The sequence below is a fragment of the Schistocerca nitens genome, chromosome 5, assembly GCF_023898315.1.
Source record: "Schistocerca nitens isolate TAMUIC-IGC-003100 chromosome 5, iqSchNite1.1, whole genome shotgun sequence".
NCBI lineage: Eukaryota > Metazoa > Arthropoda > Insecta > Orthoptera > Acrididae > Schistocerca > Schistocerca nitens.
In genome coordinates this window covers 845,698,990-845,717,880 of record NC_064618.1, presented here as the reverse complement: position 1 = coordinate 845,717,880, position 18,891 = coordinate 845,698,990, and the positions used below count along the sequence as shown (strand labels likewise).

The following is an 18,891-nucleotide window of genomic DNA, read 5'->3' as shown; positions in this document are numbered from 1 at the left end:
GAAAGTCTGTTGGGAAAGTTATTGGCTTCAATCAAGAAGACTGAACATTTTTCTATTATGGTTGATGAAACATGCGATTCTTCGATTCACAAACAGTGTCATTTTGTATTCGTACTGTTGATGATTCCTTAATCATCAACAAAGACTTTATTGGTTTATATGAGACCCCCAACACTGAATCACAAACTCTGTTTAGTATTTTAAGACGTTTTTGCTCGTCTTGATTTGTCAGTGGATAACTTAAGAGGACAGTGCTATGATGGTGCCTCGAATATGAGACGTAAGTTCAAAGAACTAAAAAAGTTAGTTTTGTATATACAACCAAAAGCACGATATGTGCACTGCACTGCTCACAGTTTAGACTTGGCAGTTGTAGACAGTCTCCGCCATCTTACATCTGCGAGGGATATTATGGCTTTAGCCAAGGACTTAATAAACACCATAAGGGAATCCAACAAAAGGATGAGACTTTCCAGAAGCATACCCTGTGAGAGTGCCAACGACCCCTTTGCCTGACTCGGTGGACTATGCGAGTTTCTGGTATCTTGAGACTATTGAAAAACTTTGAAGAACTTCGAGTTTTTTGAAATATTTTCTGCTGAGGACAAAACAGAGGCAGGTTACAAATGTGCAGGCTACCTTGAGTCAATGTTACAATTTAAGTCTTATTTCTTGTTACGTCTTTATTGCCATGCAATGAACCCAGTAGAGGATGTCAATGTAAAAATTCAATGCCCTCATCTAAGTGTTGCTGATCTGGAAAAAATGTGAGAGCTTGATTTGTATATTGAATGAAGGCATGATAATTTTGAACACTTTTGGGAATTGTATTTAAAAGAAAAACCTTCACAAGTTGATGATCCTTCGCTTCCTCGGAATCGGAGTATACCAAAGAAGTATGAAAACAACAAAGCCAGCTCACCGCACACTTTCAAAACCCCAAAGGAATACTACAAAGCTATTTATGTTGAAGTTTGTGAAACAGTGCAATCTTGCATTACTGAGTGGTTTGCTTCAACCGGACTCACACAGGTCGTTGCAGTTGAACAAGAGTGCTTGCTTTTAGTAAACAGAGGTGAAACAAATTTGGAAAAATCAACTGAGTTTTTCAAAAATGACCTAGACATTGAGAGACTGCATACACTTGACTGTTAGCTGATAGCACTAATAAAAACAACTGTCTTAAAAAACATGTGTGATGTAAGAAAGTACATTACACAAGAGTTTGCAGTTGGAGAGATATTATGTGAAATAGTGAAGTGCATTAAGCTTCTCCAATTTAGCGCCCTTAGATGTCCTCCGATCAACAATGGGAGGGAAGCAATTGAACAACTTGGCTGTTCTTCATGTCCACCGAGATGTTTTGGATGAATTGGATATCCTACCAGTCATCAATGACTTCGTATTCAGTAATACAGTCAGAAGGTCGACATTTGCACCTTTCTAAAGACACTCTAGCCCTAATAATAGCATTTAGAGCAATATTAAAAATCTTTATAAAATAGAGAATTAAACTACGTACATAATGTTAAATTTTCTGTTTCGAAAAATTAGTACTAGTTTAGTACTGTATTAGTTATTTTCAAATACTTAAATAATTTTAGGGTGTAAGACCCAACTAAAACCCACTATTTACATACCTTTTCACTGAAAATATTAGGCATACTGTATTAACTTTATTAACTATATTAAAGCATTAACTTTGAGATATTGTTTTTATTTAATGAACCCTGAGCCTTATTCAGAGTAAGCTCAAATAAGCTATTTCACTTATTAATCAAAGTGCTATTACTGTGCGACAGCAATATTTTAAGAATGAAATTTTCACTCTGCAATGGAGTGTGCGCTGATATGAAACTTTCTGGCAGATTAAAACTTGGGTCCCGAGCTAGTCTCGGTCCGGCACACAGTTTTAATCTTCCAGGAAGTTTCATATCAGCGCAACTCCACTGCAGAGTGAAAATCTCATTCTGGAAACATCCCCCAGTCTGTGGCTAAGCCATGTCTCCGCAATATCATTTCTTCCAGGAGTGCTAGTTCTGCAAGGTTTGCAGAAGAGCTTCTGTGAAGTTTGGAAGGTAGGATACGAGGTACTGGCAGAACTGAAGCTGTGAGGATGGGTCGAGAGTCGTGCTTGGATAGCTCAGTTGGTAGAGCACTTGCCCGCGAAAGGCAAAGGTCCCGAGTTCGAGTCTCAGTCCGGCACACTTCAAAGCCAAAAAATGTCAGGCTTGTCGAGTTTCCTGAAGTGTCGAGTTATTGCGAGTCCAGTTTTCAGCGTTCTAATGTGATCATATTACTCTAAAATGTTTAAAAAACTTGTCATCTAAAATTTAGAAAATTTCCCAGAGCAAGACCTGCAGTACGGGTCCCCCAATATTTTTTATAAGTCAGCACCCCTGATTGTATTTCACTTTCACATAGAAGTTTGGTAGCTCTTTTCTGCTGCTGACCTCCCTCTCTCTCTCTCTCTCTCTCTCTCTCTCTCTCTCTCTCTCTCTCTCTCTCTCTCTCTCGCTAATTGCTGAACTATAGCTGTTGGCAAAAAGTCACCTGTGAAAACCGAAGACACAGTTGACATAAAAAGAAGTCAGTCTTCTTGTCTGAACTGTCCTTATCTCTAAGAATTGATTATTTTCTTTGTTTTAGGTGTGGCATTGTTCATTTGAATCAGATGTAAGACATCCTGAACAGACAACAGATGTGATTGCAACTTGTGGAGGAAATAGCATATGTTTTATAGATGTTAATAGCAGTTTTGTCAAAAGTAAATACTATGCTGAAGATCCAAGGTAAGCACTACTGTATACATTTTTCTAGAGGATATTGATAGGGCACATAGCTGGAAGGTATATTAGTTGATACTGTAAGCACTTAGTGATACTGTATTATCACGGATAATGTTAAATTTATTTTCGCTCTTACTCTTTTGATGAGTGAAATGTGTTTGGAAGTAACCAGCAAATTGTTTTTGTCTTTATTTAATTCTTTTTTTAATTATTTACTCCTTTCTTTATGAGACTCAAGACTACACAGGACACTACACAGCAATTGAATTTTTGTAATTTTTTTATCTTTATGATATGTGAAGTCCAGAACTCAAATATACATCAGCCAAAGCAATTTGATGCAACTCTTAAAAATTCTCTCTCCTCTTCTTCTTCTTCTTCTTCTTCTTCTTCTTCTTCTTCCTCTTCTTCTTTTTTACAAGCATCGTGGTTGGGTAGTAGAATGCTCATCTGCCCACGTACAGGTCATGAGTCAGTTCCTGGCCAATATAAAATTAATCAAATGTATGCTAATTAACACACCTCTAATTGTCATTTTTATGAAAAATTCTCATCATCTTATTCCTAATTGCATACCACGCACAAAAATCCAGTTTTCACTGCAAATATAAATTCTTAATTACCATTATTTCATAAAAGATAGCTTAACCCTTTCATGCGTCACATCCTCAAATGAGGACACTTAAATTTCAGCTCACTTCTGTCATCTTTGACATCTGAGGTGACCGTAAAAGCACTGGTACCTCATATGAGGACTAATAATAGTTGCAAGAATGTCTCCTAGATGGCAGTATTGATGTTTGGCGTGCGGGAACCTTAGATTTGTCACCCCATTCTTGGTATAGCCATAGAGATGTGTTGTGAAAGTTTGAAATTGTTCTGTGAGGAAAGTACTGCTGTCTCTGGAGAGGTATGTGTTATAATAAGTTTGTTAATGGTTATTACAGATTGACACTTTTTGCACATACCTGAATTGTATAAATGTTTTGTCATAAAAAATTACTTTTGTCTTCGTTTGAGAACTTTATCAGTCAAGATGACCTTACGCTACTGTCTTCAGTACATACAGAATATTGACTTTCTTCTCCTCTGTTGTTTTATAGTACCTATTTTACTGTATGTAGCACTTGGTCACGTAGTCAGTTTTGATTATACAAATGTAGATAGTGGCTGTAGCCAAACATCAGAAAATTAGTTTTATATGCATACACGATTTTATAGTTACTTTCCAAAAAGTTAGTAAATCTATATTATTCCTTTAGGATGACAAACAGGCCACATCATCAGCCAAGATATTAGAGGACGATAGAATTCTTTCAGATAAAGAATGAAGTAAGAACTTTTGCCAGATTATCAGTGATGCAGAAATTCTACAAATTTTGGAAGCTGTCTCAGATGATGATTTGGGTTGGAGTGATGACTCTGACTACGACCCATCATTTGAAGTGGACCCCATCACTGTAATATATCCTCCAAAACAAGTGACACTGACAGTGAAAATATTGCCAACAATAAAACAAGTGCAACAAATCATACTGAGGTTGAAAGTGGAATTCGAAGAGATCCTTCAGAACCAGGAATATTAACTTAATGTCCTAAAGGAATGCGATTTTGTTCAGTGAATTGAACAATTTAGTTATTGTGCCACAAAAGTGTGCATTACTGGAGAAAGTCCCCTTGATTTCTTTATGAAGCTATTTCCAGAGAAACTCATTGCTGAAATAGTTGAGCAGACCAACTTATATGCACATGAGAATGGTAAAGAATATTTCTCTACTTCTGTTTCTCAACTGAAGATATATTTTGGAATAACACACGTAATGACATACTTCAGATATCCGAGAGTATGTCAGTATTGGTCTGAGGAAACTGGCTTGCGCATGAACTTGATTGCTGATGCTATGTCTTGCAGAAGATATGAAGAACCACACTGTTTCAACGATGTTTCTACAATTCCTCCATACAATATTGACAAAGCTATCAGATTATGACCAATTTTGAAAGCTTTGCATGACAACTATCACAAGGCTCTTGATGCTGAAGAATTTCCCAGTGTTGATGAGGTCCTGATTCCGTTTAAAGGGAGATCATAATTGAAGCAGTACCTTCCCAAAAGGCCCAAGAAATGTGACTACAACATGAGTGAGTGCAGGTGTGTCTGGTTATGTGTGTTGCTCTGAACTGTTTCAAGGTGCTGGAGGAGGACGCAGTAATATATCTGAACGTGGGGCAGCAGGAGATTATGTGCTCCATCTGTGTCATGACATTCATGGAAAGAACCACAAAGTCTATGCTGACAATCTCTTCGGTATCATTCCCTTGGTGCTAAAACTGAAAGAGCTAAATATATGGTATGTTGGTACCATTCACAATAACAGACTGGAGGGAGCAGATAAAAAAAACTGACGTCGGCAAAAAAATTAAAGGAGAAGGAACGTGGTAGTTCTTCAGTAGTGACATCAACAGAAGGCGTTACTGTCATGAGATGGATTAACAATTCACCTATAACCGTTGTATCGTCATGTGCTGGAAGAGAACCTGAAGGGGTTGCTACCCGATTTTGTCGAAAGGAAAAGAAGTTTATAGAGATCAAAAGACCCCACTGCATTGGAATTTATTATAAGCACATGGGAGGAGTTGACCTAATGGATTCTGAAGTGGCCCTCTGTAATCTTAGGTGATACATGAGGATTTTCTACCACATGCTAAATGTGACTGTAGTAAATGGACGGATACTCTGGAGGATGAGTGAAAAAGAAAATATGCATTTGTTAGCATTTAAAAGTAGAGTCACCTCTGGGTTAATATACAAAGTGAAAGTAGATATTACGAGAAAGTGTCCAAGCCATAGACAACTCACATATTACATATACACACAAATACAATACACATATGTATAAATAAAACAAACCCAAAATGGGGATTCACATTACAATATAAAGACAAGCATAGTATATATATCATATCACGTCCCGCCAAAATTCAGCCCATTTAACTGCCACTGCCGTAGCATTTGCCAGATCTTCTTTCCTGCACACTTCCCCCATGTTGCTGCATTCCAGGAGGTGGTCCATTGTCTGGGTCTGTCCGCACTGGCACATGTCCGTCCTGTCTCGGTATCCCCATTTACACATGTTTACGTTGCATCTGCCCACCCCAGTTTGTGGAGTGGGGAGGATTTCATGAAGGATGGATCTCATTTCAGGGCAGGATTTGAGGAAGTCGTATCCCTGCTGGAGAGCCACATTCAGAGTCTGGTCCAGTCCCGGAAAGTATCCTGTCACAAGTGGGGCACTTTTGTGGTTCTTCTGTGGGAGGTTCTGGGTTTGAGGGGATGAGGAAGTGGCTCTGGTTATTTGCTTCTGTACCAAGTCTGGAGGGTAGTTACGGGATGCGAAAGCTGTTGTCAGGTTGTTGGTGTAATGCTTCAGGGATTCCGGACTGGAGCAGATTTGTTTGCCACGAAGACCTAGGCTGTAGGGAAGGGACTGTTTGATGTGGAATGGGTGGCAGCTGTCATAATGCAGGTACTGTTGCTTGTTGGTGGGTTTGATGTGGACGGACGTGTGAAGCTGGCTATTGGACAGATGGAGGTCAACGTCAAGGAAAGTGGCGTGGGATTTGGAGTAGGACCAGGTGAATCTGATGGCCACCAAGAGTGTCTTTCCGCCGTCCACCTAACCTTCGTAACCTGTTAGTTCATCCCTATGAAATCCCCAAACCACCTTCCCTACACTCGGGCTCCTATCCTTGTAACCGCCCCTGGTGTAAAACCTGTCCCATGCACCCTCCCACCACCACCACCACCACCTACTCCAGTCCTGTAACCTGGAAGGTGTACACGATCAAAGGCAGAGCCACGTGGGAAAGCACCCACGTGATTTACCAACTGACCTGCCCACATTGTGATGCATTCTATGTGGGAATGACCAGCAACAAACTGTCCATTCGCATGAATGGACACAGGCAGACAGTGTTTGTTGGTAATGAGAATCACCCTGTGGCTAAACATGCCTTGGTGCACGGCCAGCACATCTTGGCACAGTGTTACACTGTCCGGTTTATCTGGATACTTCCCACCAACACCAACCTATCCGAACTCCGGAGATGGGAACTTGCTCTTCAATATATCCTCTCTTCCCGTTACCCACCAGGCCTCAATCTCCGCTAATTTCAAGTTGCCGCCACTCATACCTCACCTGTCATTCAACAACATCTTTGCCTCTGCACTTCCGCCTCGACTGACATCTCTGCCCAAACTCTTTGTCTTTAAATATGTCTGCTTGTGTCTGTATACAGGGTGTGGTAGATAAGTAATGAAACTGGCCGCCGCGCGGCGCCCCAGTCGCTCGCAGGGCGGTCTCCACCTGTACGTCACGTGGTGGGGGATCTGAGCTAACAATAGAACCGGTTCACAGTCGCGTCGGAGCTCTGGTGCAGTGAGGGTCGAGATACGCGTATTACGTTGTTTGTGTGCCCGTGACACTTGTGAAAACGCTGAAGATGGATCGCTCTATAGAACAGCGGTATGCAATCAAATTTTGCTTTCGCTTGGGCAAAACTGCTTCGGAAACTTTTGCTATGATTACGGAGGCCTACAAAGAAGACTCCCTATCAAGAGCTCAAGTGTTCCGGTGGTTTAATGAATTTAAAAACGGGAGGGAATCTGTTGAAGACATGGAACGATCTGGACGCCCTTCAACGAGTCGTGTGGATGAAACGGTGGCCAAAGTGAAAGAACTCCTGGACTCCGACAGTTGTTTAAGTCTCAAAATGATCGCCGATGAGGTCTCCGTGAATAAATTTACGGTTCACCAAATCGTTACGCAAGATTTGATGATGAGGAAAGTTTGCGCAAAATTTGTTCCCCGAGTACTCACCGCCGAACAAAAGCAACAACGAGTGGACGTTTGCCGTGAGATGTTGAATGATTTGGAAAATAATCCACACTTTTTAGACAACGTAGTAACAGGCGACGAATCGTGGACATTCCAGTACGACCCGGAGACGAAAGCCCAGAGCTCGGAGTGGCACACACCGGCATCCCCGCTGCCGAAGAAAGCAAGAATGTCAAAGTCCCGCATCAAGACAATGCTGATTGTGTTTTTCGACAAGCGGGGGTTAATTCACAAAGAGTTTGTCCCTCAGGGGAAGACTGTCAATGCCGAATTCTACAAAGAAGTCCTTCAGCGATTGCACAGAGCCGTCAAACGGAAGCGACAGGACCTTGCTCAACGCTGGCGTCTCCACCACGACAACGCTCCGGCGCACACAGCGTTCCTCGTGACCTCCTACTTGACCCGAATTGGAGTTGAAGTTTTGCCACAGCCACCATACAGCCCTGACTTGAGTCCTCCTGATTTCTTCCTATTTCTGAAGGTCAAAAGATGCCTGAAGGGTCATCGTTTCAACGATAATCCGAACATCCAACGTGCTGTCACGAAGGCACTAACTGGGATAACTCAAACGGACTACAGTGGGGCCTATGAAGCTTGGAAAACGCGTTGGCAACGTTGTGTCGACGCCCAAGGCGAGTACTTTGAAGAATATTAACGTTCTGTACAAATTGGATCAATAAATTTGTTTTTCTAGACTGAGTCTCATTACTTATCTACCACACCCTGTATGTGTGGATGGATATGTGTGTGTGCGAGTGTATACCCGTCCTTTTTCCCCCCTAAGATAAGTCTTTCCGCTCCCGGGATTGGAATGACTCCTTACCCTCTCCCTTACAACCCACATCCTTTCGTCTTTCCCTCTCCTTCCCTCTTTCCTGATGAGGCAACAGTTTGTTGCGAAAGCTTGAATTTGTGTGTGTGTGTGTGTGTGTGTGTGTGTGTGTGTGTATATATATATATATATATATATATATATATATATATATATATATATATATATATATATATATATATATATATATATATAAAAACACAGATGATGTGACTTACCGAACGAAAGTGCTGGCAGGTCGATAGACACACACACAAACAAACAAACGTACACACGAAATTCAATCATTCCAATCCCGGGAGCGGAAAGGCTTACCTTGGGGTGGGGGGGAGGGGGGGGGGGGGAAGGGACAGGTATCATTGATTATACTTCTACATACATTACTTCCACATAATATATTTCACACAATTTGATCTAATTTAACAGACCAGTATCTACAAATTGTGCCAATGCCCAGTTTACGTCCAACATTTATGTGACAAGCTGCCAAATGTTTAAAGTAACTTATTCTAAGTAACTAATGTACAGTTAGCAAGATTACTTCATTTATTATTTGAACCAGCAGATGTTCACATGGTGCAAATGTCAGGGGCACATCAACACAAACAAACAAACCAACCTCAAATCAAGTGTCGAGAGCACTGGAATGAGATGTCAGATTAAACAATAAAGGAAGAACACAGCTTCTTGTCCCATCTCAGAGTTCTGATAGGATGGTGTCAGTGGGAAGTATCCAGATAACCCGGACAGTGTAACACTGTGCCAAGATGTGCTGGCCGTGCACCAAGGCATGTTTAGCCACAGGGTGATCCTCATTACCAACAAACACTGTCTGCCTGTGTCCATTCATGCAAATGGACAGTTTGTTGCTGGTCATTCCCACATAGAATGCGTCACAGTGTAGGCAGGTCAGTTGGTAAATCACATGGGTGCTTTCACACGTGGCTCTGCCTTTGATCATGTACACCTTCCGGGTTACAGGACTGGAGTAGGTGGCGGTGGGAGGATGCATGGGACAGGTTTTACACCGGGGCGGTTACAAGGGTAGGAGCCAGAGGGTAGGGAAGGTGGTTTGGGGATTTCATAGGGATGAACTAAGAGGTTACGAAGGTTAGGTGGACGGCGGAAAGACACTCTTGGTGGAGTGGGGAGGATTTCATGAAGGATGGATCTCATTTCAGGGCAGGATTTGAGGAAGTCGTATCCCTGCTGGAGAGCCACATTCAGAGTCTGATCCAGTCCCGGAAAGTATCCTGTTAAAAGTGGGGCACTTTTGGGGTTCTTCTGTGGGCAACAAACTGTCCATTTTATTTGTGAGGGAGGATTGTTATCATACCATCTAAGGGTGGGCATTTAGCCTTCTCTCTGAGGTCGCCACCCTCCCTCCATTTTTAACTCTGTCGCACTTGCGTTGCATTTGTTTGTCTTGGTGGTCATCTTTTACCTACATGTGTTCATCTCGCCTTGTCTTTTTGGAGTGGACAATTTAATGTGTTGCAGAGTGGCTGGCTCATCCTCTTTTATTATTGTGATCAGCCAGCCCAGACCCATATACTCTATGGTTTTAATATCTTCTTCTACTTTTCCTTGTGGTGTATGTTTTCCCCATTTTGTGTTTGTTCCATTCGTTTTCTTTTTAGGTGTGGTGTTGGGTGTTTATGTATCTTGAGCCTTGCTTGCGTCAGGAAAACGGGACTGATGGCCCTGTAGTTTGGTCCCTTTATACCCCAAACCAACCAACCAAACCACCTGCCGACCAGTCCAGACCCAGGATTTAATAGAGAGGAATTCCTTCATTTCAACATTGATGTCACCATGCAGCTGGTTGACAGTTTTCTTGTATCTAGCACACGGATTGTGAAGACTGTACCTTCAGATCGTGTTTTGCTGAAGGTCATTGCATATGCACATTGTTGGCCGGATTCACCACCTTCTCATGCATCTGACTCCCTCCGTTATTTTAAATCTTTTGACATTGGTTCTCTGTTGTGGACGATGATCTGCTTTGACAGAGATCACGCAGCCCCTTGGATAGTGATCCGTCAGCGTTTCATTTGGAGGTTCTGTGTTTATTTCATGCAGATCATTGGGGTATATCGTGCAAAAAAAGTGCTGGTCTGTCAACACGTGTTTTGCCTGGCTTGGACAGTAATGTTACCTGCCTAGTTGCCTCCTGCTCAGTGTGGGACACACCAAGCAGCTCCCCAGGCATCGTTGCCTCTTTGGCCAAAGCTGTTGCGTGCTTGGGACTGTATACATGTGGATTTCGATGACCCCTTTCTCAATGGTTATTGGCTGTTGCTCATTGAAGCATATTCTCACTTTCCATGTGTCATTTGTTGTGTTTCCACATCCACAACTGCCACCCATCACAGCCTTGTGCAAAATTTTTTCACTCAAAGGCTTGCCCACAACATTAGTGTCAGATTATGTTCCACAATTTTCATTGCAAGAGTTGTGGTACGTTGCGATTCTCCTGGTCATCACATCTTCGCCCCACCATTCTATCGACAACCTAATGGTGAGACGGAATGCCTAGTGCAGACATTCAAAACTCAGATGAAAAAATGTGTTCCCAACTCTTCATCCGAAGTTGTCTTAGATCAGTTTCTCTCCTCGTACTGTTTCATGCAGTTCAGCAAAAAGAGGCTGGCAGAGCCACCCCACAGGTACCAGCTGAGGACACTGCTACACCCCTGTGTCCTCCATCTGGATGTCAGTTCATGCAGATGCTGTGCTTCTTCCGGCCGGGTGTGGCTATCTGTTTCAGACGTTGTCCTAAATAGATTGCAGCTGTCAGCACCAGATACCAGGGGCGGTATCTCTGTGATATCCACACAGAGGACAGCCTCTGCTTGAGGCACCATGATCTAAGCTTTGCCTTCGCATGGACGGCTGGGCACCCCCTGTTGTCACACTATCACCGAGCCAGTCTACATCGGTATCACATTACCTGCTGCTCCTGGTTCTCCACTCCTGCGCAGGCAAAGGCATCTTTCCTCAGTGGCCGAACCAGCAGTTCCTCTATTGCTTCTGAGACCATTATCAGGTCTGCATGTGGCTGTGCTATGTCATCTGCAGAGGGTACCTCAGACGTACGTACGTACGTGTGAGTGAGTGAGAGTGAGAGTGTGAGTGAGTGTGTGAGTGAGTGTGTGTGAGAGAGAGAGAGAGAGAGAGAGAGAGAGAGAGAGAGAGAGAGAGAGAGAACCATGGGGTCAAGTCTATTTAAGGCTAGACAAGCTAAGCTTGGGCTCAATTCTCTCTGTGTACACAATTGGTTCCTGCTGGATGTTACTTAAATACTATGCTCAAGTTGTTAATGCTTATGTGGAGTAAAGATGTGTTCAGTCTACTGGTTGTGTTGTATATATACCTAATTGCATCATTTTGTGACTAGAGTAGTGTTGATTTCCCAGTTATTAAATTAAGTGAAGTAAGGCTAACAGGAAAGCAAACTGTGTAATTACAAATAGCTCTTGTAAATTAGTAATTAGAAGTAATACTGGCATGTAAAAATTTGATTTTATGATATTAATAGAGAGTGGTCACAAATTAATAGGTAAAGAATGTTAGCTAAAACTGCATATATTCTAATTTACGATTAAGAAAAGATGGCTGTTTGAATAACTAGTTAATTTATCATAGTAGATACTTGTTTAAGAAAGGTCATAGTATTGCAGTTGAATATATGATTTTAATTTTAGTTTTAATAAAATGTTTGTATTACAGGGAAATTTTTTATACTCTCTCATGGTCTTGGATTGCACCTGAATGCTCAGGGAGTGGGAAAATTAGCATTGTGGCTGCAGGAGGTACTAGATGTATCATTCATATGCTACATCCACAAAATGGTGCACTTTTTTACACTCACAGGCTCAAATGCCCTTCCAGTGTTTCCATAACAAGTTTGCTTTTCCACAAAGAACATTGTGAGATCCTATTCGGTAAGGATAATGTATGTTTTACTTCTAGCCTGTTACTTAGTTAATTCCATTTTCAAAGAGTTGGATGTGTCTCATATTTCGTCAGAGGCCACATAAAGTTAACCCCTTTTTGATAGAGAAAGTGTCAAGTAGAGAGATGAGACTTTGTAATCCAGCTGTAACTTCTTTTTGTAATTCTTAACTCATAACTTTGTTTACTTCAGTTTGTATATGTCTGACCATCCTTCATTCAGTTTCTTAAAATTGTGCAATGGAGGATTTGTTATGTATTAGATAAGAGATTTTTGTTGACACATTTTTAAGTACATAATACTGGCAAGGAATAACAGTGTACCAGTGGAAAAATGCTTGTTTCAGAGCTCAAAAAAGGTGAATGTCCTCCTCTTTATTAAAAGGCTCTGACTGACAAGTGGGGTACCAGCTTCCTCATTCTATCTTTCTCAAACCTTTAAAAATTTTTGCAATAACATTGACATGTGAACATATTAGGGACTGGTGATAGCACACTACTGTCAGTGCAGGAGGATCAACAGCAATGCTGAAAGAAATTACTATCCCCATGCTTAAACACTAATATTTGACTGTTTCTTCACTGACACAAAAGCTACTAGAGTTCCTTTTGTGTGACTGAGTGGAGAAGGCTAGTGACAGGCTCTTCTGCTGACTTTTCCTATTTTGGGAAAGCATTTTCACCCCTGAAATTTTCATTGATTCTGCTTCAGCATTTTTCTGATAACTGTTCAAAGTATCTACTTCCAAATCAATATTCCGCAATCTACCTTCTGGTGTGTTACAGAGGGTACCCCATACCGCTGCTAGTAATTTCCTTTCCCGGTCCACCCACAAATAGAACAAGATAAAAAAGACTGTCTATATGGCTCAGTATGAGCCCTAAGTTCTCAAATCTTACCTTTGTGGCCCTTATACAATGTGTTGGAGACTACAGAATTGTTCTGCAGACAGCTTCAAATGCCGGTTCTTTAAATTTTGTAAATAGTGTTCCTCAAAAAGAACATTGCCTTCCCTCCAGGGATCGTGTTGTTTGAACCTACGAGTAACAAATCTCAGCCCACCTCTGAATTGCTTCAATGTCCTCCATCAATCCAACCTCTTACGGATAACAAGCAGTTCAGCAGTACTGAAGAATAGGTTGTACTAGTATCCTGTTGTATGTGTACTAGTGTCCTGTATGTGGTCCCCTTTACAGGTGAACCACACTTTTCCAAAATTCTCCCAATAAACCGAAGTTGACAATTTGCCTTCCCTAGCACAGTCCTCACGTGCTCGTTAAATTTCATATCGCTTTGCAACATTACACCCAAATATTCAAACGACCATTACACCCAGATATTCAAAAGACATGACTGTGTCAAGCAGTACACTTCTGATGCTTTATCCAAATATTAAGATAATTTTTTTTCCCCCCTTCTCATTAGTGATAACTTTATTTTTCCACATTTAGGGTTAGCTGCCATTCATCACACCAACTGGAAATTTTGTCAGAGTTGTTTTGTATCTTCCTACAGTCACTCAACTTTGACACCTTACAGAGCACCACTGCATCGTCAGCAAACAACTGTGGATTGCTGTCCACCCTGTCTGCCAAATCATTTATGTATATAGAGAACAGTGGTCCTATCACTCTTTCCTGGGGCACTGCTGATGATACCCTTGTCTCTGATGAACACTTGCTGTTAAGCAACATACTGTCTTCTATTATTTAAGAACTTTTCAAGAAACATATCTATGAACTTATTCCACATGCTCATACCTTTGTTAAAAGCTTGTGATGGGACACTATGTCAAATGCATTCTGGAAATCTAGAAATGCGGAATCTGCCTGTTGCCCTTCATCCATAGCTTGCAGTATATCGTGTGAGAAAAGAGCAAGCTGAGTTTCTAAAACTGTGCTGGTTCATGGATGTAAGCAGCTATGTCTCAAAACAAAACAAACAAACAAAAAAAAAATTGTATTCAAATTGAGATTAAGTTCAAGGATTCTGCAGCAACCCAGTGCAGTTGCACAAGCAGCAGAGGGGCGATCCTGTATCTGCATTGTCGTAATCAGCACTATGCACAGTGGAACTGATGTGAAGCAGTATGTAACTCAAAATCTGAATACTGATCTTAAATGTATTGCCATTGAAGGTCTGTTGATATTAGTACCAATTAAAATTCACCCAGGGTATGTGTACAATTTATAAATTACCTTCCAGTTTCTTTCAGTTATTCTTTCCAATCAATTTTCTTTTTAATTATTCAAGCAGCAATTATTAATCAGTTACTATTATTTTGTCCCCTCCACTCGTATGACACTATTCAATAAATACAAAGTTTCGAAAACGGGTCCGTCATTTAGAATAACCCTGTATAATCCACCTCTTCTTGAAGACTTAGTCATCAGCAAATAATACATGGTGCAAATATGTGCCATCTACAATCCCTACATTTGTGAGACTAATATGAATATATGCTGTGAATAGCACTAATGACATGGGACAGCTCTGTAACATGATTTTGCTTGTCCTAATTTTGTGTGAAAGTATATTACCGATTTTTTTCTGACATGTATTTATTATCTTTATATATTTCTTGTAATATTTTAAATAACAGATACTCAAATCTATGAAAACTAACCCAGTCATTTATGTTTTTCTATATTTTTCCAAAATCCTTTCTAATGTGAAAATATAGTCTATTCAGCAGTGAATTCCAAAATTTGACATGCCCGTCACAAATGAAATTTCCCCACACTGGGCACCAAACCGTTGTGAATTCAAGGGATTCAAACAGATCAGTTAAAGGGTTAAAATGTGGAACATTTACATTTATTATACCATATGTTTCAAAATAAATATCAAGGTTTTAAGGTTTTGTAACATTTATTACATTCAATGTACAGTTACAAATAATACGTCAAATGAAAGAGCAACTCGAGCAGTTTGTTGGTATACCTGTGCACATGTGCATGCGCTGTTTCCTGTCTCTTCCATTAGAAACTTTGAAAATGAAATATTGCTACATGATGATGATGATTTTCTGGATCATGTTCCCTTAAGTGATGAATTGACATTTCACCTAAATGGAAATGTGGACACACATAATGTGCTCATTTGGGGACAGCAAATCCTCACAAGGTGGTCCAGTTGCAACAAGAGTCCCCTTTTTGTGATATACCCCAGAGTAAAGTTTATGGGCCTTTCGTTTTCAGGTGTAGACGTTGAGTCACAGGCAGGCATAACCAAAAGATAGCTAAGCAAGGAAGCTTTCGCCCAACAGGCCTTTTTTGGGACACGGACACACACAACTCGCACACACATGACCACTGTCTCTGGTTGCTGAGACCAGACTGTGAGCAGCTGTGCATGATGGGGGGAAGCTATCTGGGTGGCAGGGGTGAGGAGGAGGCTGGGGTGGGGAGGGGCAGGGAAAGGGGTAGCAGGTTAGGGTTGGGGACTGTAAAGTGCTGCTTGTGGGAGCATACAGGGATGAGGTGGTGGGGGTAGGGCAGCTAGGTTCAGTTGGGAACTTAAGCTTAGACAGGGGGCCAGGGGGAGTTGCTTTGTTGATGCTGCACTTTTTAGCAATTTTGATGTAGATAAACTCAGGCTGCAATGTTGGTCTTCAGCATGCCAGTGTAGATGTTGGCACAGAAACAGATAAGCGAAAAATCTGTGCAATTCGCATGTTTATTTATATATAAAATCAGACATTGAAATTTTCCTTTGCGAGATCACTTGTACACTCTTGGACATAAAACTCGACCGTCGGCCGGCCGCTTCAGAGGCTAAGTCCGCGCCGATCGCGACATGGGACAAATAAACTGGCCAACTCGCTTATTCCCTAAGTCTGGTTATCTGCACAATCTGGCAACACTGTAGACTGCGGCACTTCCTGGAGGAAAACTTGTCCCGTGATAGAGAAACCATAGGCCGGTTACGCCTGTGGTCTAGCGGTAGCGTGCGTTGTTTCTGTTCGTCATGTCAGTGGATCGAGAGCAGTTGGCGCAAAATATTTTTATAGCCTCTTCTGTCTGAGTGCTGAAGACGTGAATGTAATGGTAACGCAGATTCAATCTATTTCACTTTCTGACACACTGATATCAAAATTTTATCCAGTAACTATTTTGCGGCAGATTTCCTGCAGACTGTCCTCCTCTGGACGCCGTATGCGGCAAAGCTCCGGGATCCATTTGCTGGCTACCAGCAGCGGCCGTGGCGACAGCAGTGGCGCTGCGCTCCCCCGTTCTTTATCGAAAGCGCCTGCTACCACTCATCGCTTTTGATGATTTAAAACGCTTTATTATTAAATGTTGCTCCACAGAAAATTTCTACGATTTCCATTCACACTCAAAAGCAACGGAGACAGACGCCGTGATTAGTACGTGGGTATTATATTACATTAACCGGCAAGAGTTGAGTATGGCCCGAAATTAATTTTATAGACTGCGACGAAATTAAACCACCTCACTACATTCGATGAATTTATAAATGCTTCATACCTCGTTTCTTTTCCTTTCAAAGTCAATTATTTGTGCAACTTTTGGTCAATGTTTGGATGTTTTCGTCAAGCCAGAGAGAGTGTCTGTGGTGTAAAGTGTGTTACAGTTCTTATTTCATTCCTTATGGTAAGTCTATACGATAAACTGTGTGAATACCTTGCAATGTATGCTCTGTAGCAGTTGTTGTGTCACAAGGCTTAGGCCTGTCCCACCCCTCATTAAATCAACCAAGACTTATACAAATAATTGTAAGAACAGTTATTATTATTATTATTATTATGTTCTTTAAGTTTGTTTTTGGGTTTTCAGAAATACTGTGGGAATAAAGTTTATTTATGTTGCAGATAATGTGGAAGACGTTGACCAACGACCACCACGAAAGCTCGACGCAGCGGCAAGTGGGCAAGGAATAAAACGAATGCTGCAAACTACCGCGAGCCATGGAAGAGCCTGGGCAGCGAGGGCGTCGAGCTTCCTAGGTCGTTGTTGGACAACGTCAAACGAAGAGATAGTCTGCTTTCTCTTTGTAAACAAGTCGATGGAGTCTTGAAAGGTTCATGTAAAACGTTTGGTGGGACCCGATGCATGTAATACTTCCACAATCATTAAAAAGTTGTTAAATGGCAAAACCAATAGTTCCTCATTTATATAGATAAAAAGTAGTAAAGATATAGGAAAGGAAGAGTTTCAGCGTAAGATCGAAAAGTGATACATCGCTCACCAACGAAGGAGGACGTAAACAGCGGGCGTTACGTGGTGAAAACAAATCAACTGATAAAATAATAAGTCTGTAATTAAGCATAAAGCCACGTAACACTGGTCAGTGCAGGGACACTGCACATTTGGAGTTCCATGTATGGGTTCATGTTGATCGGAAGTGATAGTTAAGGTCATCAGATTTAAAGCAGAAAAATTTATCGTTTTGGGGTTTCAGAGAATGGAAAGGAATTGCTAACCCCGGTGTCAGAAAACGTCTACAGTTAAATGCTGTTGCAAAGATTTAGAAGAGAGGAACTATATTAATCAACATGTGCACTTCATAAACAACCTCCTGACATGTTAGACCTATAAGATGAAGAAAGCCCAAATTTTTATCGTTGACAGTCGGTTTGAATCTTTTCAGGATCTATTTTACAGTGAAGCACCTTGGCATTTGCAAAGCAGACATCCATGATATTAACATAATTTACTAAGTCGAAACCGGATGAAGATTGATGTTTAAAGGCATTCTTCAGATTTCGTATAAGGAATTTTTACTAGCAGTTTGCAACTTTATTAATTAATTAAAATGGAAAATAAAAGGTTGTAGTCAGCAGTAGCATCGCAACGCACAAGGGAACCTCTGAGCTAATGACACACTGGCAGCAACACGCGGACTGTAGTTACTGCGACGTTGCCTGAGCCTCAAAACGCAACCTTAAACACAGAAACAGGTGTTACTTATGTGAAGAACCCCGTTCTTAGAGTCCAGAAATTAAATATACTTTCTAAGTGTCTGATCTTACAGTGGATTATATCGTATGAGTCTTCGATGTGGAAAACGAATGTCAAGTGAATTTGAGGAGGTAATGCAGGCCTACACCCGGAGGTAAATACACTATCACAGTGTTGACAAATACTTGCTATGATGCTGTCAATTCTCGGCTCTCTTACGAGGCAACTCTCTAGCGAAATGCTTGTGGTGATTGTCCGATACGGTTCTTCAGAGTGGAGATGCGCGCGCACGTTTGGTTTTTATGCGGCGTTCTCCCCTGATGGTTTCTGACGTCGCTCTGTGGGCTGTGTATACATTTGAGACATTCAATTATCACTAATCCAGAATGATACAAGTTTCAGCTTCCAGCATGGAAGAAGGCTGTTGACGGCGACATTATATCATTTCAACGCAGGGAAAGCAAAACGGATGATTCAATGTTTCTCATTC

The 18,891-nt window shown here is 41.3% G+C and overlaps 1 protein-coding gene across 1 annotated transcript in view; it reads left to right on the top strand.

The window, feature by feature from the left end:
• Positions 1-18,891, top strand: part of LOC126259992 (leucine-rich repeat and WD repeat-containing protein 1-like) — a 137,154-nt gene that overhangs the window by 14,028 nt on the left and 104,235 nt on the right. Inside the window, exons 2-3 of the mRNA XM_049957127.1 lie at positions 2,650-2,792; positions 12,252-12,466. Of these exons, the coding sequence (XP_049813084.1) occupies positions 2,650-2,792; positions 12,252-12,466 (358 nt within the window). The remainder of the gene's footprint in view (positions 1-2,649; positions 2,793-12,251; positions 12,467-18,891) is intronic.